General features: G+C 40.1%; 1 protein-coding gene across 4 annotated transcripts in view; it reads left to right on the top strand.

Moving 5' to 3' along the window:
* arnt2 (aryl hydrocarbon receptor nuclear translocator 2) overlaps positions 1-19,994 on the top strand; it is a 143,590-nt gene that overhangs the window by 30,389 nt on the left and 93,207 nt on the right. For all 4 annotated transcript variants that reach the window (XM_033050488.1, XM_033050487.1, XM_033050490.1 and 1 more), the window contains 3 exons: positions 9,331-9,433; positions 12,448-12,513; positions 12,740-12,825. In XM_033050488.1, coding sequence (XP_032906379.1) covers positions 9,331-9,433; positions 12,448-12,513; positions 12,740-12,825 — 255 coding nt within the window. The remainder of the gene's footprint in view (positions 1-9,330; positions 9,434-12,447; positions 12,514-12,739; positions 12,826-19,994) is intronic.

The raw sequence follows: 19,994 nt of genomic DNA, 5'->3' as shown, positions 1-19,994 counted from the left end.
ATTCTTTGAATTGAACTTGAAAGTTTTTTTCAGAAGTTGACTACTTTAGTTAAAAAAAAGCTCACTAAATGCAAACAGAAATGTAAGCGAGACAAGCACAACCACTCAGGACAGTGCAGCACAGAAACGGGCCCTTCAGCCCACAATGTCTGTGTCAAACATCATGCCAAAATAACCTAATCTCATCTGTCTACATACAATCTATTTCCCTCCATCCCCTGCCTATTTAAAAGCTGTATAAATGCCACCATCACATCTGCCTCCAACCCTGGCAGTACTTTCCAGGCACCAACTGCCCTCTGCGTTAAAAAAAAAACTTGCTTTGCACATCTCATCAAAAAGTCAATGTTTTGATTATTTTTTCAGGGGAGATGACTGAATTTCTATTCACTGACAAAATTGGGGCATGTTTTTTTAATTTCAAAAATAAATTTTATTCATAATATATAAATATATATGAAACAATACAATTAGCACATCTTTCTTTAAATCCTTAGTGTTTAAAGTCAATGCATTCAGTGCCATCAAGTTAATAAATTCAATTTACAAAGTCTGATTGCCATTCATGGCCTCTGAACAATATACTTTCAAATCTTTAAGAGGTCAATATACTGAACACATCCCCTCAAAGTCCTGTGGCAACAAGACCTTGGGTGGTATACCCACCCTACGATGCCTTTGCTTTGGCTGTACCGCGCATCAGTGTATTCCTCTGCACATATTCCTGCAGCTTGGAATGTGCCAGTTAGCAGCATTCACTTACAGATAATTTGTTACACTGAATAATCTGCACGTTTTGAGCAGACCAAAGTGCATCTTTCTTTGAATTTATGATCCTCCAGTAGGACCTAAGGTTTGCTCCGATGCTTTCTCTGGGGACAGCCCCTAGCTCAGACAGCCAGCTCAGAGAGATTGTCAAAGAGATTGTCTGTCTTCTCATCCATATCACAGCTGTTTGGTGAGAAGCATACGTTGGAAGCGAGACTCGGCCGTGCATGAACATTCTGGCAGGAAGATGCGGGTTTACTAAGAAAGGGACAAGGTGTTGGAGTCTCGGCGGGTTAGGGAGCATCTGTGGAGAGCTTGGATAGGTGGTGTTTTAGATTGGGACCCATCTTCAGCCTGAATAATGTTGGGAATGCTTTATCACCTATTCTCTGGAGACAGGTGTATAACGATCTTGGATCTCCAGATAAAATGGAAGATGGCTCTAGCAACTGCCAAGGCACAGGGGTGGGGTATGAGTCATACCTGTGCATGTACAGCAACACCAGGAGTACCTCGCAACTGATCACTATGCTCCCGCAGTCCCAAATTCTGTTTGACCTTTTGGCTGCTGCCAATTCTTTGAGGTTTTGGGAGAAGGGCTCTGCTTGGATTTGAAAAGGTAAGGACAGATTAGGGAAAGTCAGCATAGCTTTGTGCGTGGAAAATTGTGTCTCACCAAATAGTTTTTTAAAGAGGTGAACAAGAACAGTGAAGAGGACTGTGGAGTAGACATTGTCTATATAGACTTTAGCAAGACCTTTGGCAAGTTACTGCAAGATAGGCTGGACTGGAAGGCTATCATATCACATCAGATCCATGACAAACTAGCCATTTGGAATCAAAATTGGCTTGAAGTTAGAAAGACAAGTAGCGGTAGAGGATTGTTTTCAGACTGGAGTCTGTAACAAGTTATGTACAACGGGGATTGGTGCTGGATCCACTGCTGTTTGTTATTATTTACATTAATGATTTGGATTCGAATGTAGTTGGCTTGGGTAATGCGTTTTACATCACACAAAAATTGGTGATATGGTGGACAGTGAAGAAGATTATCTCTGATCACAACGGGATCTGGCCCAACTGAGCCACTGGGCTGAGGAATGGCGGACGTAGATAAATTAAAAGTGTTGCATTTTGGTAGAACAAACCAGGGCTGGACTTGCACAGTAAATGATAGGGACCTGGGGAGCTTGCAACATGAATCATGGACCACATAATAATTAATCCCAGATTTTTTCATTGAAATCATTCCTGCTGAGTCTTTGTGTTTAATTTCCCCATTTCCAAATTTGAGTAAATTTGAAGCAAGCACTCTCTCAGATGGATCGCTTACCAAATTCCCTTACATATTAATTTTCAAGTGCAATTGTTTAACATTTTTCTTTATCTAGGATGCTTTAACACAGCTTTCAATTAATCTGTATTAGTACCTCATGGAATTACTGGTAGCGTTTGATGAATATCTCCCAGCCAGAATTATCTGTAATTGTGTCTAAGGTCTTGCAGTGTTCGATCTAATACTTCTGTGAGAGCTTTGTGAGTCACTATAATTCATCTCTGACAAATATCTTTACAATATTTTAGACTTGATTCCTTTTTCAGTTCCATGACCAACGTTACATATTGGAGTCTCTACTTTTGGCAAATTTAAAAGGAGTATAAATGTCAAATTTGCTGTGTTTCTCCACCCCCCCCGTCAAAAGAGGTGTTCAAGTGATGAACGCCTGATAATGTCATGACCAGAGCAATAATGTTTTGTCTTTAAACTTTAGCCAAAAAATGGTTTAATAAGGAAAATTATTTTTGTTCCACCAGAGCAATCAAAAATATATAATTCATTGGTCATTGTAAACAGCCTCTGTAATAATATCTAAGGTATTCCTTTGCTATCTCACTAATTTAAAACATAAATATGGTTTAACTGGTTTAAATCGTAGCTGGCCTCCCAAATTGCACACATTTTTTGTTTCTGTTTTAGGTTCAGACCAAAAGTGCTGAGGTGAGGTCCTAACATTTAGTAGCTCAAAAATAGATCTGAAAAAAATCTCATTGATTTTTAATGGAGAAACGAAAAATGAGACGATCTTTTGGTTATGGAGGGCTTCCTCTGCAAGTTTCAGAATGAGCCAATGTGCATGACACTAACATAGCAGCTTTTTGGTTTCTATATCTGTCAACCTCTCGGAAGGATATTTCAAACCATGCTTCTTTACGTTCTATTTTGCCACATCGAAGGCAACTTTCAAGTATGAAATCTTCATGTATCCATTCACAAAATATTTGAAAGCAGTATATTCATGTAAACTCCGTCGAGGTAAGAGATTAAAAAAAGTTTCCCCTCCAACCCCAACCCCCCAACATAAAACAAGCTAAAGAACACGAAAAAATATATTTAACACATTCTAAAAAACAACAAAGAAGGAAGAGACGAGACAGACTGTTGACGAGGCGGCCACTGCAGGCACCACCCGGTGGTAGGTATTGAAACGATCAAGGTCTTTCAGGTAGTCCTTGCATCCTCCATGTCAAGGGAAGCTCCTTATGTCTGTTAGTGCCAATTGGCAAGTTTTTCAAGTGTGCCTGTCACAGCATTAGAGAAAGCTGCCAGTGATGTCACAGGCAGCTCCTGCAGGAGACTTTGGTGTTGACGGCTGGCTGATAAATTGATAATTCCTTTTCGTGTTTTATCTCTTCCAAAGCAATGTTGGATGATTAACAGTGTTGTATGCAGCTGAGCAGGAGTCAGGCGAGAAACCAGTCTGTGCGGAGATGAATAGCTTTTCTAGAGTGGGTGCCTAAAACAAGAATCTAAGCTCATGTGTTTCATTATTCTTGCTTGATTTGTCAACATTACTCTATCAGCCTATTACTGTGTGATTGGGTAGTTTTCATATCCAAGACCATTTTACAACAAATTCCAATGTAGAGCAACAGTCATTTGAGCACAGTTATTTTTGCACGTGTGAAGATGTCGTTCGGATTGAAATTCTTAAGCATTATTGATGGCATTTATTTAATTATGGGATTAATTTTTTATGTTGTTTTTCAAATTGGGCCAGAGACTGTGAGTTTATATGAATCTTACTGTGTTACTCAATTTAATTATGCCATTATAAATCTCTTCCACTTTAGTTCTGAATGAAAGGAGAATCATTTTTTCATTATTTTTGTGTGTCATCCTGTTTTTCTGTTTTTTTTTAATCCTCTTTTTCACTTGATTTTCCTCCGTCATTACTAGCCATTTTCATTCAGTTCAGGAAATTGTTAATTTTTATCTGCACATTATTAGTCAGTTTTCAGTCCATGATTATGCTCGCCTTCATCTCCCCCAGTAGTCTCCTGTGTGGTTCCCTTCTTAATTGCTCCCTGACACTCTGTATACACCATAATACATATACAGCATTTCATCTATTCATTATATTGTTGCCTCATATCAGTAGAAACAGGTACTTAATGGAGCACTAAAGGGTCTGAATCTGTGCTGTGTGATCCTTCAACTCCATAATTCTGAAGTTCGTTGATCGTTTAAAAAAATTATCAGGATTGTCCATTTTTGGTCATATTTTCTTTACTTAAAAGGTAACGCAGACTCATTCAAAAAGCACAAAATGTAGAAATGAAGGTGTATGGGGTTTTTCTGCATAGCTGGATTAAGAGGGCAGTTAAATGATCTATCTTAATCTTGAGTGTATTTTTAATGTAACTTATTTATATTTATGGATCTATTGTGATAATTTTACCATAGTCTGTAAAATACCGTACACCAGAATTGCTGTCACGGCAAGCTTAATATTAGGCAGTGATATTGATCTGTAAATTGACCAAGAATTCATTGAAAGAAAAAAATAAAGCTATAGATTATGAATTGCCAGAAGTTTTTGGATGATCTGTGTTGTTTAACATATGTATGGTATTTCTCTCTTTAGCAATTCTTTGTGGAAATTTACTTTGCTAAATGTTTTAGTTTTTTCCCCTTGCTCTTCCTTTTCTCTTTTCCGGTTCTTCCTAATCCATGTTTTTCCCCCATTATTTTTCTTTTTGAATTTGATTTAAATCTAATTCATCTAATTTCCTTCTCTATTGTTCTCTTTCCTCCTTAACCTCTATATCTAATTGGTTCAGGAAATAAACACGGTTCAATCTTTGGCCAGGGTTCCAGATGTAGCATTGTCCTTTTTGCAGTATTACCGGTTCCAGAAAGTTACAGAACTAGATTGTTTGAGTCAAAAGGTGAAGGAAGTTGTCCAAGAACTGGGCACACCACAAGCTGCTCCATTGCAGCAAATTCTGGCCTGCATCTCTTGTTTTTACTGGTATCCATTGATAATTCACCATCCCATAAGATGCTACTAAGATAAACTTCATAAACTTGGAATGCTGCTAAAATAAATTAGCAAACTACAGGGCATTGTATATATTGGTGGAAGGATATTCTGCAGACAACACCAAGGTGTTCTGATGAAACTAATTCATGAAGAATTCACAAGTACCAGATGCTCCCCTAATTGCAGAGATACAGATGCAGAGGTACAGCACTGAAACAGGCCCTTCGGCCCACCCCATACACTAACACTATCCAACACACAAGGGACAATTTTTACAATTTTAGTTTAGTTTTTGTTTTGAGATCGAGCAAGGAAACGCCCTTCTGCCCACCAAATCCATGCTGGCCAGTTATCCCAATAAATTAACATTATCCGACACAAACAAGAACCAATTTAGCAAAAACAATTAACCTACAAACCCGTATGTCTTTTGAATATGGGAGGAAACTGGAGCACTCGGAGAAAACCCACGCGATAAGAATCAAATTCCATACAGACAGCACCGTTCATAACGATTAAACCCTGAAGTTCTAAGGCAGCAACTCTACCGCTGCACCTTTGTGGGAGGAAACTGGAGCACAGCCATTGGAGTAAATTGACGCCATTACTGGGAGGATATACTAACTCCGTACAGACTGGATCAAATCCTGGTCTCTGACATGTAAGACAGCAACTCTACTGCTTCGCCATTGTAGAAACATAGAAATTAGGTGCAGGAGTAGGCCATTCGGCCCTTCGAGCCTGCACCGCCATTCAATATGATCATGGCTGATCATCCAACTCAGTATCCCGTACCTGCCTTCTCTCCATACCCTCTGATCCCCTTAGCCACAAGGGCCACATCTAACTCCCTCTTAAATATAGCCAATGAACTGGCCTCGACTACCCTCTGTGGCAGGGAGTTCCAGAGATTCACCACTCTCTGTGTGAAAAAAGTTCTTCTCATCTCGGTTTTAAAGGATTTCCCCCTTATCCTTAAGCTGTGACCCCTTGTCCTGGACTTCCCCAACATCGGGAGCAATCTTCCTTATGTAAGGGTTACGTCCCATGGACTCTACATAAATCAGATGTTACATTAGTTGGAAACGGATGTGCTACTGCGTGCGTGTAAATTTACTATTCGTACTGTGTAAACCACCTAGGAGGTCTGACGCGAAGACCATGTGAGAGATCTGAAGCGGAGGCCACGTGGGAACATCCACAAGAACAGCTGACTGGCTTGCGGAAATGGCCGCATATGCAATAGTGCACTGCTACCTAGATGCTCCATTCGGAAATAAAGCAGTGGGCTTTGTAATTGTGAGCGAGTTTACCTAAGTGGCCTATTACATAAGTGGGGGTGTGTCTGTATGGATTTTTACAGCAGAACTGATACTGATGCGAAGATGAGGAAGACGTTTTTAATCATGTGAGCATTAGTATTGGCAAGGCTACTTTCAGGACAGAGAATTAAGAATGTTTAATTGTTATATGTACCGAAACATAACAATGTTCTTATTTGCACAGCATGACAGATCTGTAAACACAATACTCAATATATACCATTATGAACAAAAAAAAGTTGAAATCAATTTTTTTTTAAAAGCCCAAAACAAATAATAGGCCAAAACAAAACAAAAGCCCAAGTGCCTACTGCAACCAAGACAGTTCGTAGCTCTAAGTTTAGTTGCTCTTTGTAGTGTTCAGTAGCGTGATGGTTATTGGGAAGAAGCTGTTTCTAAACTAGGAGGTCACAGTTTTCAGACTCCTATACCTCCTTCCCCATGGCAGGAATGAAATGAGAACATGGCCAGGGTTATGTGGATCCTTGATAATGCTGGCTGACATTTTGAAGCAGCACCCCCTGTACATACCTTAGATGGAGGGGAGGTCAGTACCCAAGATGGAACGGTCATTGTTTACCACTTTTTGTAATCTCCTTAGTCTTGGCCGTTCGAGTTGCTGAACCAGGCTGTGATGCAACCAGTCAATATGCTCTCTAGTGTACACCTGTTAACATTCAAGAGAGTCGTTGATCGGCTTTCTTTATGATTTCAGTAATGTGCTGGGTCCAGGAGTTCTAAAGTGCAGAACTCTTTATAAACTTGGCCAATATTACTTGGTAAAATTACATTTATTTTGAAAAACCACAGGTAATGAAGAAATTCATATGGAAGCACATGCATTGACAAAAAAAACTATTTATCCTGTTTATTGTTTTCATTTTTACCATTTTTAATGAATTACCGTTTATGAATGCATCAGTGAATAAAAGTATTTTAATCACAAGTTTTTTCGTATAAATATATACCTGTCTCTGTTTTTCTGAATTTAAAGAGCACTTTGCATTAAGTTACTTATCATTCTGTTTTTAACCTCACGCAAGGTTTTGAAAATCTTGGTCCACCCAGTAAGTAAATCAACTCAAAGGTTCAAAGGTCTGTTTATTGAATAAACAAGTTGGTGAACCTGTTCTAACTTGTAGCAGTTTGTACCAGATACCACTGAAAAGTTCAATCCCGATTACGGGTGCTGCATGTACAGAGTTTGTATGTTCTCCCCGTAAGCCTGCGTGGGTTTTCTCCGAGATCTTCGGTTTCCTCCCACACACCAAAGACATACAGGGTTGTAGGTTAATTGGCTTGGTAAATATAAAAATTGTCCCTAGTGGGTGTAGGGGAGTATTACTGTGCGGGGATCGCTGGTCGGCGCGGACGCGGTGGCACGAAAGGCCTGATTCCACGCTGTATCCCTAAACTAAAAAAATAAACTTAAAAAAAAACAGATAAGGGGAGTTTTGGATTATGGAGCATGGGGAGTTTTGGACTATTGGAGCTTGAACATGGCAGAAGGCAAAGATGACGATTTCAACACCAGATGAGATTGAGTTGGGGAGGAACTGAATGTAATTGGAATTGAGAGATTAATGGGTTGATTATTTTTCTCAATCATGAGTAAACAGCAATGTGCAGTTTTGTTTCTATCTAGTATAACACAATTTAATTGACTGGGTTTATTATTCTTGAAAAGAGAGTGATCATTTACTTAATAGATGTCCTTAGAATTACTAAGCTTTAATATGGAGATGAATGTGGGATGTATGTGGTGTGACTGTGACTGATCCACAGGAGACTGAAGCTTGTAGATGCAAAAGGTCTTTATTGGTGGAACTACAATCTTTCATCATTCTGCTGTTTTGCACTCATCGTTGTATTTATTATTGCATTTGTCATTGCTCAGTAAGCTTAATGTGAACAAGGAATTTCATTGCATATGACAATAAACTAATCTCAATCTCAACACAAAGAGGTCTTCTGGAGAATCTAATTATCCCCTCCTGACACTACAGTGATGCTTTATACTTTCTGAAGACGACAATAAATGATTAGCTATAGTTTCAATGACTATAATTACCTGCTTTAATATTGAACGTAGACAGGTAATTTTGCAGAATTGCATATTTACAATGGGATCACATCCCAACTGATGGTATGTGATGGTGGCTGGTCTGAGGAATTCTGAGCATCATATACCAGACACCCAAAACACATTCTTCTTATTACAGTGCTGAAGGATGACTCCCTGATTATGCTAACAGACAGAGTACTAATCGACTAAACAGACATGTCCTGAACTGAGTGTTAAATGACTGATGTGTCAACACAAGAGATGGCCATTAAAGGCCTTCTCTGATTCCATCATGGGGTTTCAAGAAGGGCCGATTAACAGAAACATTCATTTATTGTCTTCCCCAACGTGCTTACAAAGGTACAGAGCTATAATGTCCCATAACTGAGAGTGGGTTTTGTTGGCTAGTGTGGGCAAGTTGGGCCGAAGACCCTGTTTCCAGCCTGTATTAGAAGAGACAGGTAAAGCTACAAAAAATGAGTTAAGAGGAGGTTGACACTGGCAATATTGGGACTAACACCCGGCATCTAAAAAAACTAAGAAAATTCTTTCAAATTGCTAAATGCAATATTGTATCCAGATTAATGTAAAATTCCAATCCAATTAGGCCCATCTTGTCCTTAAATAGTTCCTTTATCTTGTTATTGTTTCTGATAAAGCCTGTGACAAAACCTTGGGACATGTTACTATCTTAATGATTCTACATGAATGCAAATTATTGCAATTATTGTTGATGCATCTGCACCATTTGTTGTGTGTAACCTTATCTCAGCCCATAGTCTGGGCTTCCAGAATCAACAGCTCTGGAAGTAATTTTCCATAATCTATTTTGTTTCCTCTTCAAACATAGGTCGTATTCTGGATCTCAAAACTGGGACAGTTAAAAAGGAAGGGCAGCAATCTTCCATGAGAATGTGCATGGGATCTAGGCGTTCCTTTATTTGTAGAATGAGGTAAGGACAATGTTAAATGGCATAAACGGTGCTTTCCTGCCACAAGCTGATTACATGGCAGAACATTAAAAGATGTTATCATTGGCAGTCTTTTATTCAATATGAAAAGTTCAGTTGCAAGATTGTTTTAATGAATCATAGCTCAGATGTCTATCTGACTGATGTGAGTGCTTATCATTCTAAAAACAAAAACAAATCTATAGATGCTGGATATCGGAAATAAAAACTAAATAGGTCAGGCAGCAGCTGGGAGAGAAATGGTTGCAATGACCATCTCCAACAAGAAAGAGCCTAGCCATCCACCCTTAACATTCAGTTGTACTCCCCTCACTGCATTGCCCACTATCAACATCTTGGTGGTCCATCTTAATCAGAAACCGAATTGGATGGATCATATAAATACAGAGGCTACAAGACCTGGCTAGGGGCTTGGGTATGTCGTTGCAAGTGCTTCTCCTCAGACACCAGGAGCATTTACACTACCTATACAAGGGCTAGTGGTAGAATATGGTCCACTCGTTTGAATGTTGAGCTCCAACAACTCTCAAGGAGCTCATCATCATAAAGGACAAAGCTTTATTAGCATCTTATTAACATTCTGAAAATGTATTCTCTCCACTGGTGCACTGTGACTGCTTGTGTATCATACACAAAATGCACTGCAGTTACACACGCAGGCTACTCCAATAGAGTCCCTCAATCCTATGAACTCAACCATTAATGAAGACGTCAGCTACTGCATGGGAGCACCACCACTAATATGTTCTCCTCCAACCAAATATTAACTTTGAAACATAGAAAATAGGTGCAGCAGTAGGCCATTCGGCCCTTCGAGCCAGCACTGCATTCAAAAATCAGTACCCCATTCCTGCTTTTTCCCAATTACCCCTTGATTCTTTAGCCTTCAGAGCTAAATCTAACTCTCTCTTGTAAACATCCAATGAATTGGCCTCCACTGCCTTCTGTGGCAGAGAATTCCACAGGTTCACAACTCTCTGGATGAAAAGGTTTTTCCTCATCTCAGTCATAAATGGCCTACCCCTTATTCTTAAACTGTGACCCCTGGTTCTGGACTCCACAAATTGTCACTGTTCAAAATCCTAGAACTCTTCACCAGAAGGATGGTGGAGTTTAAGAAGGCGGCTCACAACCACCTCCTTGAGGGAAGTCCTTAGCGGAAATGGGATAGGAGGTAGTGTTGTCAAAGAGCTTGTGCGATTCTCTGGGTTTGAGGTAGACATTGCCACCTCTGGAAGGATGTTTTCAGTGACCAATTTTGTGGCCTTTTCAACCATTCACACATCCCAGAAAGTGAATGAATGAAGAAATACATCTATGTAAATGTAAATCTTTTGTTCATTGTTCCATAATTAATATTTGTCAAGTCAGATTTTTTGCAACTAGAAAAAATATAAGCTTGCATTTATATGCTGCCTTTCATACACAAAATACATCTTGTCACACTACACGGTAAAATTAAGTACTTACCTGAAACTTGGTTACTATTATTCAGCAGCCAAGTTCCCATGGACATCAATGTGTATATTAGTAGAGGGATAAATGTTGGACCGGACACAGGAAGAGCTTCCTGGTCTTTGATTAATGTGGTTTTCTTCTGTCCAGCTAAATAAATAGCTTAATGTTCCATCTGATACATGGCACACCCAGTAGAGGTGCACTTTCCCAGCACTGATAGTCCCAGCACATGGATAGTCATCCAGGATTATGTGCGGAAGTCATGCAGTGGGGCTTGATCCCCTGACCTTCTGGCTGAGACAAGAGTGCTACTGCCATCATTCCCACCGAGCCATGCTGGCATAATGAAGGCATCCATTTTATATAAAATCTTTGGACAAAAAAATTAGTCATGCAGTCAATATTTCCAAATCCCTCCTGTTGAGAAATGTGGAAATGCAAACAAATTAACCACATCCCAGACTTCCTCTAACCAGTGCATGTTTGACATTATGGAATTTGCTTGGCTCTCAGACCAAGCTAAAAGAGGTCTACTTTATTCACTATAATGCCACTTAACCTTTTGTTTGGGCTCCAATTTATAATTTAATAAACTATTCTATTAGTCCCTTTAAGCGTACATAGAGTTCATTAATGTGAAAAAAAATAAGAATGAAGTTATTCAAACTTTCCCCTTCTGTTTCATGCATGCTAAGGAGTTCATTCCACTCCTACACCGGCATTGGATTTGGTTGTCCTGGTGTCCCACTTGGAGGTGCACCCTCTGCTCGAGTCTGGTTCGGCTCCAGGTGAAGACTGGGCACTTTCCTGTTGACCGGGATATTCTTTTGTTTCTTGTAACTTTATTCCAGAAGATAAAATGCAACAATCACATTTGTTGTCTTGTAATTACTTTTTGTGTCTCTGTCAATGTCTCTGGTGTGGGTGTGAACTGGCTTTCTTTGGAAGAGATAATTTGCCATTGTCCTCGCTTGCATCCTGCAGTTCTCTAGCTCTAGTCTAGCCTCCAATGCATTCATTTTAATCTCAGTATGGCCAAGGACATTGATTTCATGGTTGGACCTCCTGTAGATCTCTACTGCTAGTCTACTGGTTAAAGCCCCCTCATGTATAATTTCCTTACAAAACAATATACTACTTTTAGATTTCCTTCTTGTCTTGATATGTTGATGAAACACAGGTTGGTGAAGCTCTTTGTTAAGAGTTCTGTATCATGCTGCTTGTTGATTGAAAGTGTTCTGGAGAACATATTGACTGTTCTGGTAGATTTTCGTTGAAGAACTAGTAGTACATTTTAGTATCGACCCTGTTGTACATGATTACACATCTTTTTTACATTTGCTTATATTTCATGACATTGGAAGCATTAGCTTGCTCATGGGAATTTTCATTTTGCCCACATAAAAATGGCTGGTAAGAAATCTGATCTACAAAAGTGATATTGCTGTTAAATTGGCTATAGTTATTCAGACAGCTGAAAATATAAAAGTACTGTTTACATGTTAGCAACGATTAACTATGATGACATTTTAATGCAGGTATGGAACAGCTCCTCTGGAACACCTTTCATTAAGTCGACTGACTGTTCTTCGAAAAAGATACAGGTAATTCATACATATTTATTAATCGTACATATTTGAACAACAAGTATAACAACCATGCATACGAAAATCTACTGATTCTGTACATTCCTTTATTTCATAATTTAAATAACAGTTATGCTGGTGCAAGTAAGAATTTCATTGTCGGTACATATGACAATTAAACACTAATGACTGACTAAATGTTCATCTAGTTAAATGAAACTGTTATCCATTCTTGTATTTACAGGAATGGCTTGGGACCTGTGAAGGAAGGAGAGTCGCAGTACTCAGTGGTACATTGCACTGGATATATCAAGGCCTGGCCACCTGCAGGTAAATGAGTGCAAACAGAAGTGTTATTTTTTTTATATACTCAAAAGCCACCTTTTATTTTCCCCACATTCCTATCGGTTGGTCAGGCACCATTTGTGGAAAGAAGAGAATAGCATGGGTGGAGCTATACTAAGTAAAAGGGAGCAGATAAATAAAGGATTCAAGAAGGAACTGCAGATGCTGGAAGATCGAAGGTACACTAAAATGCTGGAGAAACTCAGCGGGTGCAGCAGCATCTATGGAGCGAAGGAAATAGGCGACGTTTCGGGCCGAAACCCTTCATAAATAAAGGATGCATGTTGCACCATGCAAACCAAAAGGGATTATAGATAGAACAAGCAGTAAGATGCAAGGAGAAGAAGAAGCCAACAGTTTCTGTCTTTATTTCACATATCCAATATCTGCAGCTTTTTACTTTGCACATTGAACGTTTTGCAAATTTTGCAAAGTACATTGCAGTGCCTTCAAATGTTCCCAATATTAAATTATGTTTGATTAAAAAGCTTGAAACAAGTGTTTCAAGTTTTCATTGCTTTGGAAACCCAGCTGCAGAGCTTTCATTCAACCATTTTCCGCGCAACAACAACCTAACTCATTCAAACAGTTAGATTGTTTCCTGAAAGTACCATCTTGTACTGTTTTAATCACTTGAATGCAGTTGGTTTCCAGGCTATCCACTGGGCTGCACTGTTGTACAAGGAGCAATTATCCAACTGGAAGTACCCAGACCACATGTAAGAAGCAGTATGGTTCAAGTTAGGTGGTTGTTGAGCTTCAACGGTTTACTGCTCAGTGGAATATCGGACTCCTTACAGTGTAATACGTTCTGATAACTTGTCCTTAATGATAGTTTATAGGACTTGGCAGATAATTGTTGTCAGGTTAAACGGTTCATAATTTCATATTTTCTTTCACTCTCTTAAGTAGCATTGTTATATTCATTATCTTTGAATCTGTTGGGATTAATTTCCAGAATGTAACAGATCAAGGGGCTCGACCTGAAACATCACCAATGCCTTCTCTCCAGAGATGCTGCCTGTCCCGCTGAATCACTCCAGCATTTTGTGTCTCCCACTAATACATCCGTTTAAATCTGCAGTCTATTCCTTTAGATCAATGGGGGGCACACTAATGCCCCTGTCCCACTTAGGAAACCTGAACGGAAACCTATGGAGACTTTGTGCCCCACCCAAGATTTCCGTGCGGTTCCCGGAGGTTTTTGTCAGTCTCCCTACCCGCTTCCACTACCTGCAACCTCCGGCAACCACCTGCAACCTCCGGGAACCGCACGGAAACCTTGGGTGGGGCGCAAAGTCTCCAGAGGTTTCCGTTCAGGATTCCTAAGTGGGACAGGGGCATAACAGGTCTGGGGATTGGTCAGGTTTTAGTCCTCTTAATTTCTGGAAATATGAAATAAAATCTGAAAATGCTTGGAAAGCTCAGCAGGTCAGGCAGCATCTGTGCAAATTGAAACTGATTTAACATTCATTCTTTACCTTTCCATATATGTAATCTGACATACTAAATGTTTATTGTATTTTCTATTTTTATTTAATCTGATTTTTATTATTCAACTATAGCTAGGACTAGAGGGTTAGCTATAGGGAGAGGTTGAGTTGGCTAGGACTCTATTCCTTGGAGCACAGGAGGATGAGGGGTGACCTTATAGAGGTGTATAAAATCCTGAGATGAATAGATTGGGTAGATGCACAGAGTCTCTTGCCCAGATGAGGGGAATCGAGGACTCGAGGACATAGGTTTAAGGTGAAGGGGAAAAGATGTAGTAGGAATCTGCGGGGTAACCTTTTCACACAAAGAGTGGTGAGTGTATGGACAAGCTGCCAGAGGAGGTAATTGAGACGGGGACTATCCTAACATTTGTGGGAATCACTGTGGGGGGATGTTTTGGTGTTGAATTTCTTTATGAATACTGTGTTGTATTTTTATTAGTGTGCTGCAAGGACATCATAATTTCCCCTGAATAAGGGGATTAATAAAGTAATCAATCAATCAATCAATTTAAGAAATAGTTAGACAGGTACATGGATAGGACAGGTTTGGAGGTATATGGACCAAACGCAGGCTGGTGGGACTAGTGTAGCTGGGACATGTTGGCTGGTGTGGGCCGAAGTGCCTGTTTCCACACTGTATCACTCTATGACTATCTCTCACTCATTGCCTCACCAACCCATTAGTCACTCACCCACAACTGTTCTCTGTCAGTGATTGTTCAAGCCTGTCATGCATATGCTTCACTTCACCCACACCTGCAAGCCATCTTAATTTGTACTTGCTACCAGTTGTTTATCACTGTTGGTCTGTCAATCAAACACATCACACAACACTATAATATACTTGCCTTCCTCTTGTTGGGCAAGGTAGACAGCGGTTGTTTGCCACTGCATGCAACAGGTTGGTAAGAGGCCCAGCTTACTCCCATTGAAGTGATGGTTCTGTCCAGAAATAGTGCTCCCAAGATTGAGATTATGTTCTGTAAAGGACCTGAAAACTTAGATGATTAGGTCCTTGTGGCTAATCCTTCTCCTTGCATCATACTACTTGTTCTATCTATAATCTCTTGGTTTGTGAGGATCTTGAGGTTAATAGTTTATTTGCTAATCTTACTAATTTCTGGTGAATAATAGTCAACGTGTCTGTAGCATTCAATATTTGAGTTAACCAAAAGATTGTTTTCAAATTCTTGGGAGTAATAATTTACAAAAACACTTTAGTTCTGTTTCTCCATGTTGCCCTTATCTTCTGAACTTAAAAGAAACCACATTTAAAAATGAATGCTCTGAAGCCTCCCTTTAAACTTCTGTAATTCATCTTCCAACATGTTAATCATGTGGAAAAAAACCAAACTGATTATGTTGCCTTCAAATATGTCTTTCAGTGACCAAAACATGTATTTTTTGTCAACAGTGAACTTTTTGCAATTTAATATGTTTAAAAAAAACTGCATGACTGCATTCTTTCTCAAGTGCAGGCATAAATTGCACGAAGCAGAAAAACAAGATATAAAATTTTGCCTGGAAGGCTTGGCTGTCATCACCTCCAGCTTTTGCTGAGATGTCAGGTGTGAGAAATGGCTGACCTTCATCGCGTTCCTGGCCTTCAGAACTCAAAGTAGATGTCTGTCATTGAATAGACAACATGGATGAAAAGCCTGGTGTTTTAATTTTATTTTTTAATGGCTTGGCCTTTAATTTTACTTTTGTCCATTCAAGTGATGCAGGCTGAGTCACCTTAGTTGTGCTTGAGTAGTTGGTAGTGGGCTGCCTTCTTGAACCTCTGTGGTCCTTGAGGTATGGGTATGCCCACAATGCTGTTATGGAGGGATTTTTATTCATTGGAGGTGATGGAACAGCGATATATTTCCAAGTTGGCAGATGTGTAGCTTGAAGCGTAACTTAGAGGTGAATAATAGTCAGCGTTCTAATGCTTTTGCCTCCCTTGGCTTTCTATCTAGTAAAGGTCATGCCTTTGGAAGATATTGTCTCAGGAGTCTTGGTGGGTTGCTGTGGTACATCCAGTAGATGGTGTAACCAGCTACTGTTGTTCATCAGTGTTATTGACTGTGGATGGGTGACCATCAAGTGGACAGCCATGTCATATATGGTGTTGAGCTTCTTAATGGCCTGTCCCACTTGGGCGTCATTTGCGCGTCATTTACGCGACAGTGGCGCGCAAATCACGCGTCATCATGCGTCAGCACAGCCGTCTAGTGCGCATGACGTCATTAGAATACCCTGCTTCCCTATTCTGCATCATGACCATCATGGAAGAACTACACATTTTATTGCTACAGCAACAACAGAGACTTCTGCTTGCAGCAGCCCTCATGCTTACAGATCAGCCAGGCAGAAATACAACAAGAAAGGCTAGCAAGAAACTCAGGAAGAGGTCTGTGTGGACGAGGTTAGAAGTTACATGACGGGTAAAAGGCGGGCAGACTGCGTATGGGCGGCGCATGTTTACGCACATTGACGCATGGTGACGTAACCATGCGTCACCACGCGATACAGCGTGCGACTCCAATGCGTCAAATCCTGGAGCGCCGCGCGATACCGCACGCCACTACATGCGATTCCACGCCTCACCATGCGCTATGTGCACGTCACCCACGCGCCCCCCACGCGTCACGACACGTCGACCAATTTTCTACATGACGCGTAAATGAGGCGCAAATGACGCCCAAGTGGGACAGGCCCTTTAAGTGTTGAAATTGCACTCAGGCAAGTGGAGAGTTTTTCATCACATTCCTAATTGAGCCCTGTAGATGATGGACAGGCTTCAAACAGTTAGAAGTGCAGTTACTTGCTACAGGATTCCTAACTGCTAACCTGCTTTTAGCCTAATTGTGTGGTGGTTACTCCCATTCAGTTTCTGGTTATTGGTAACCCCCAGGATATTGATTGTGAGGGATTAATTGATGGTAATGTCATTGAACATCAGGGGATGATAGCTGAATTTTTTCTTGATGGATATCGTCAAGTCCTCCTTTGGGGAAAATCAAAAGAAAAACTGCAGATGCTGCTAAGCTGAAATAAAAACAAAATCCTGGATGAGGCAGCAACTAAAGAAAGAAAAACAAAGTTACTGTTTAAGATCTAAGACCCTTAGCCAAAACTGGGAAAGAGAACTGTTCAAAAGGGAACTGCAGATGCTGGAATATCGAAGGTACACAAAATTGCTGGGGAAACTCAGCGGGTGCAGCAGCATCTATGGAGTGAAGGAAATAGGCGACGTTTCGGGCCGAAACCCTTCTTCAGACTGATGGGGGGTGGGGAAAGGAAAAAGGGAGGAGGAGGAGGAGCCCGAGGGCGGGCGGATGGGAGGGTGGGAGGAGACAGCTAGAGGGTGAAGGAAGGGTAGGAGACAGCACAGGCTAGCCAAATTGGGGGAATTCAATGTTGATGCCATAAGGACGCAAGGACCCCAGACGGAATATGAGGTGCTGTTCCTCCAATTTCCGCTGTTGCTCACTCTGGCAATGGAGGAGACCCAGGACAGAGAGGTCGGATTGGGAATGGGAGGGGGAGTTGAAGTGCTGAGCCACCGGGAGGTCAGGTAGGTTATTGCGGACTGAGCGGAGGTGTTCGGCGAAACGGTCGCCCAACCTACGCTTGGTCTCACCGATGTAAATCAGGAGAACTAATGTTTGACGTTTTGGAGGAAGTGGTGGGATAGATTGAGGCCAGCATGTATTCACCAGATCCGTCGACCAGAGAGCCAATATCCCAGATGCGTGACTTAGAGCAGAAATAATCAGTTACAATACAGACATGAACGCAAGTGACCTATAGATGAAGAATTTGGTGTTAAGTCCAGAAGACTGCAATGTGCTCAGAAGGAATATGAAGATGAATTATTGTTGCTCAAAGTTGTGTTAGACTTTGTTGTGACAGTACAGGATGCCACAGTCTGAGGGTTAGTGTGGGTGTGGGCTGGAGAAATATAATGGTGAACAATAGGAAGCTCAGGTTCACTCCTGCATCCTGAGTGCAGGTGCTCTGCAAAGTGATAGCTCAATTTGAATTTACCTTATTCATCGCAAACGAGAGCACATTGCAATAATTGGAAGAGCAAGTAATATGTTATATACTGTTTGGGTCCCTTGATGTTGGGAAGAGTTAAGTTGGACAGGTCTCCCATCTCCAGTTGCACAATTGCATGAGAATTGCTGCCATTAACTCATTTGACCAAAGCAACCCTGACTTCACATTCACTTTGTCATTTCCATCCTTAATAAATTAAACAATCTCTTTTGTTTCAGTTACTCAGTTTTAATGAAACATTAGCTTGGATTCTCTTTTCATACATTCTGTCTGACCTGCTGAATGTTTGTAGCATTTTCTGTTTTTAATCGCTCAGTGTGTGGATCCAAGATAATTTCCCAGATGGATTTAAAAAAGATTTTTAACAAGAAGCCATGTTAGAGTAAAGATGTATGAATTGATGTATGAGACAACTCTTATCGTGGATAAAACAAAATCTGGGACATGGAAAACAGATGAACAGGATAGCTTGATTACAAATCTTGGTTCGCAGGAAATAACATTATATTTTCCCATAATGTACGTCTCACTGCAATATAACTCCTTGCATAATAATGAAACTGGGGATTGACAATTGTGTGCCTTTGTGATGTGATTCCCCAGTTATACATGCCATTTCTATGTGTACTTCATCAATCTGTTCAAAAACAGGCTGAACAAATAACTGGATGAGATGAAACGAGGTATGAGTCACACTGCCTCAATTCAATGAAGAAAATACTGCATTATGAGAGCAAACACTATTTATTAAATTGCAAGAATCTTGTTCACCTGGAAGAAATTCACACTCCAATGAAAAAGAAGTAGAAATTGGGCATTTGGTGGGATTGAAGAAATGAGGAGAGATCAAGCTGCAAACAGAGCTTTGAAAAGATTATGTATTTATTCTCAGCAATTCGCTCTTCACAGGTCATACAGAGAACTAAGCAGGGCTGGTAATATTGATCAAAAAGCAGATTGTCAGGATTCCATGGTGCAGGTTGGAATGAAATAATGGAAATATAATGTATTTGCCAAATCTTTTCACGATGATATCCAGGTAGTTACTTGTTTTGGAACAAAAAGAAAAACAACTATTCCTCCAGAGGTTTAATACAAATAGCAGTTTGACTGAATACTTGTTTCTGTTCTTGACATTTCATTATAAAAAAAAACAAGGCTTTTAGTTTGGAAAGACAGATTTCATGAAATTCTGACCCTCGTGCATGCTCTTTTTTTTAATTTTAAGATGATAAGTTTATCTCAAGCGCTAAATCATCATGCACTGAGATATGGTTTCATTAATTATACCAATTCAAATTTCTGTGTTACATAAGGATTGTGAATTATTTTTTCATAACTACATTCAGTTATAGGTTGGCTCATTCACACATGGAATAAAAGCCAATTGCAAGCAGTATGCACTAACCTTGTTGCTTTGTAAATTATAGAGCTGTCAAGTAATTTTAAGCATTAATTGTGATTAATCTTACTTTTAAAAATAGTTCCCTCGGGTCATTTTAGTTTTAAGCATATGTAATGGAAACAATTACTACACCAACTTATTTGTGTATGCTTTAGAATGCCGAGAATGTATAGAATTGTGGGGGTGGGAGGAGGTGATTTAAT

The sequence above is a fragment of the Amblyraja radiata genome, chromosome 34 (genome assembly GCF_010909765.2).
Source record: "Amblyraja radiata isolate CabotCenter1 chromosome 34, sAmbRad1.1.pri, whole genome shotgun sequence".
Classification (NCBI taxonomy): Eukaryota; Metazoa; Chordata; class Chondrichthyes; order Rajiformes; family Rajidae; genus Amblyraja; species Amblyraja radiata.
The sequence above is the reverse complement of the archived record's forward strand: the minus strand, read 5'-3'. Positions and strand labels throughout refer to the sequence as shown.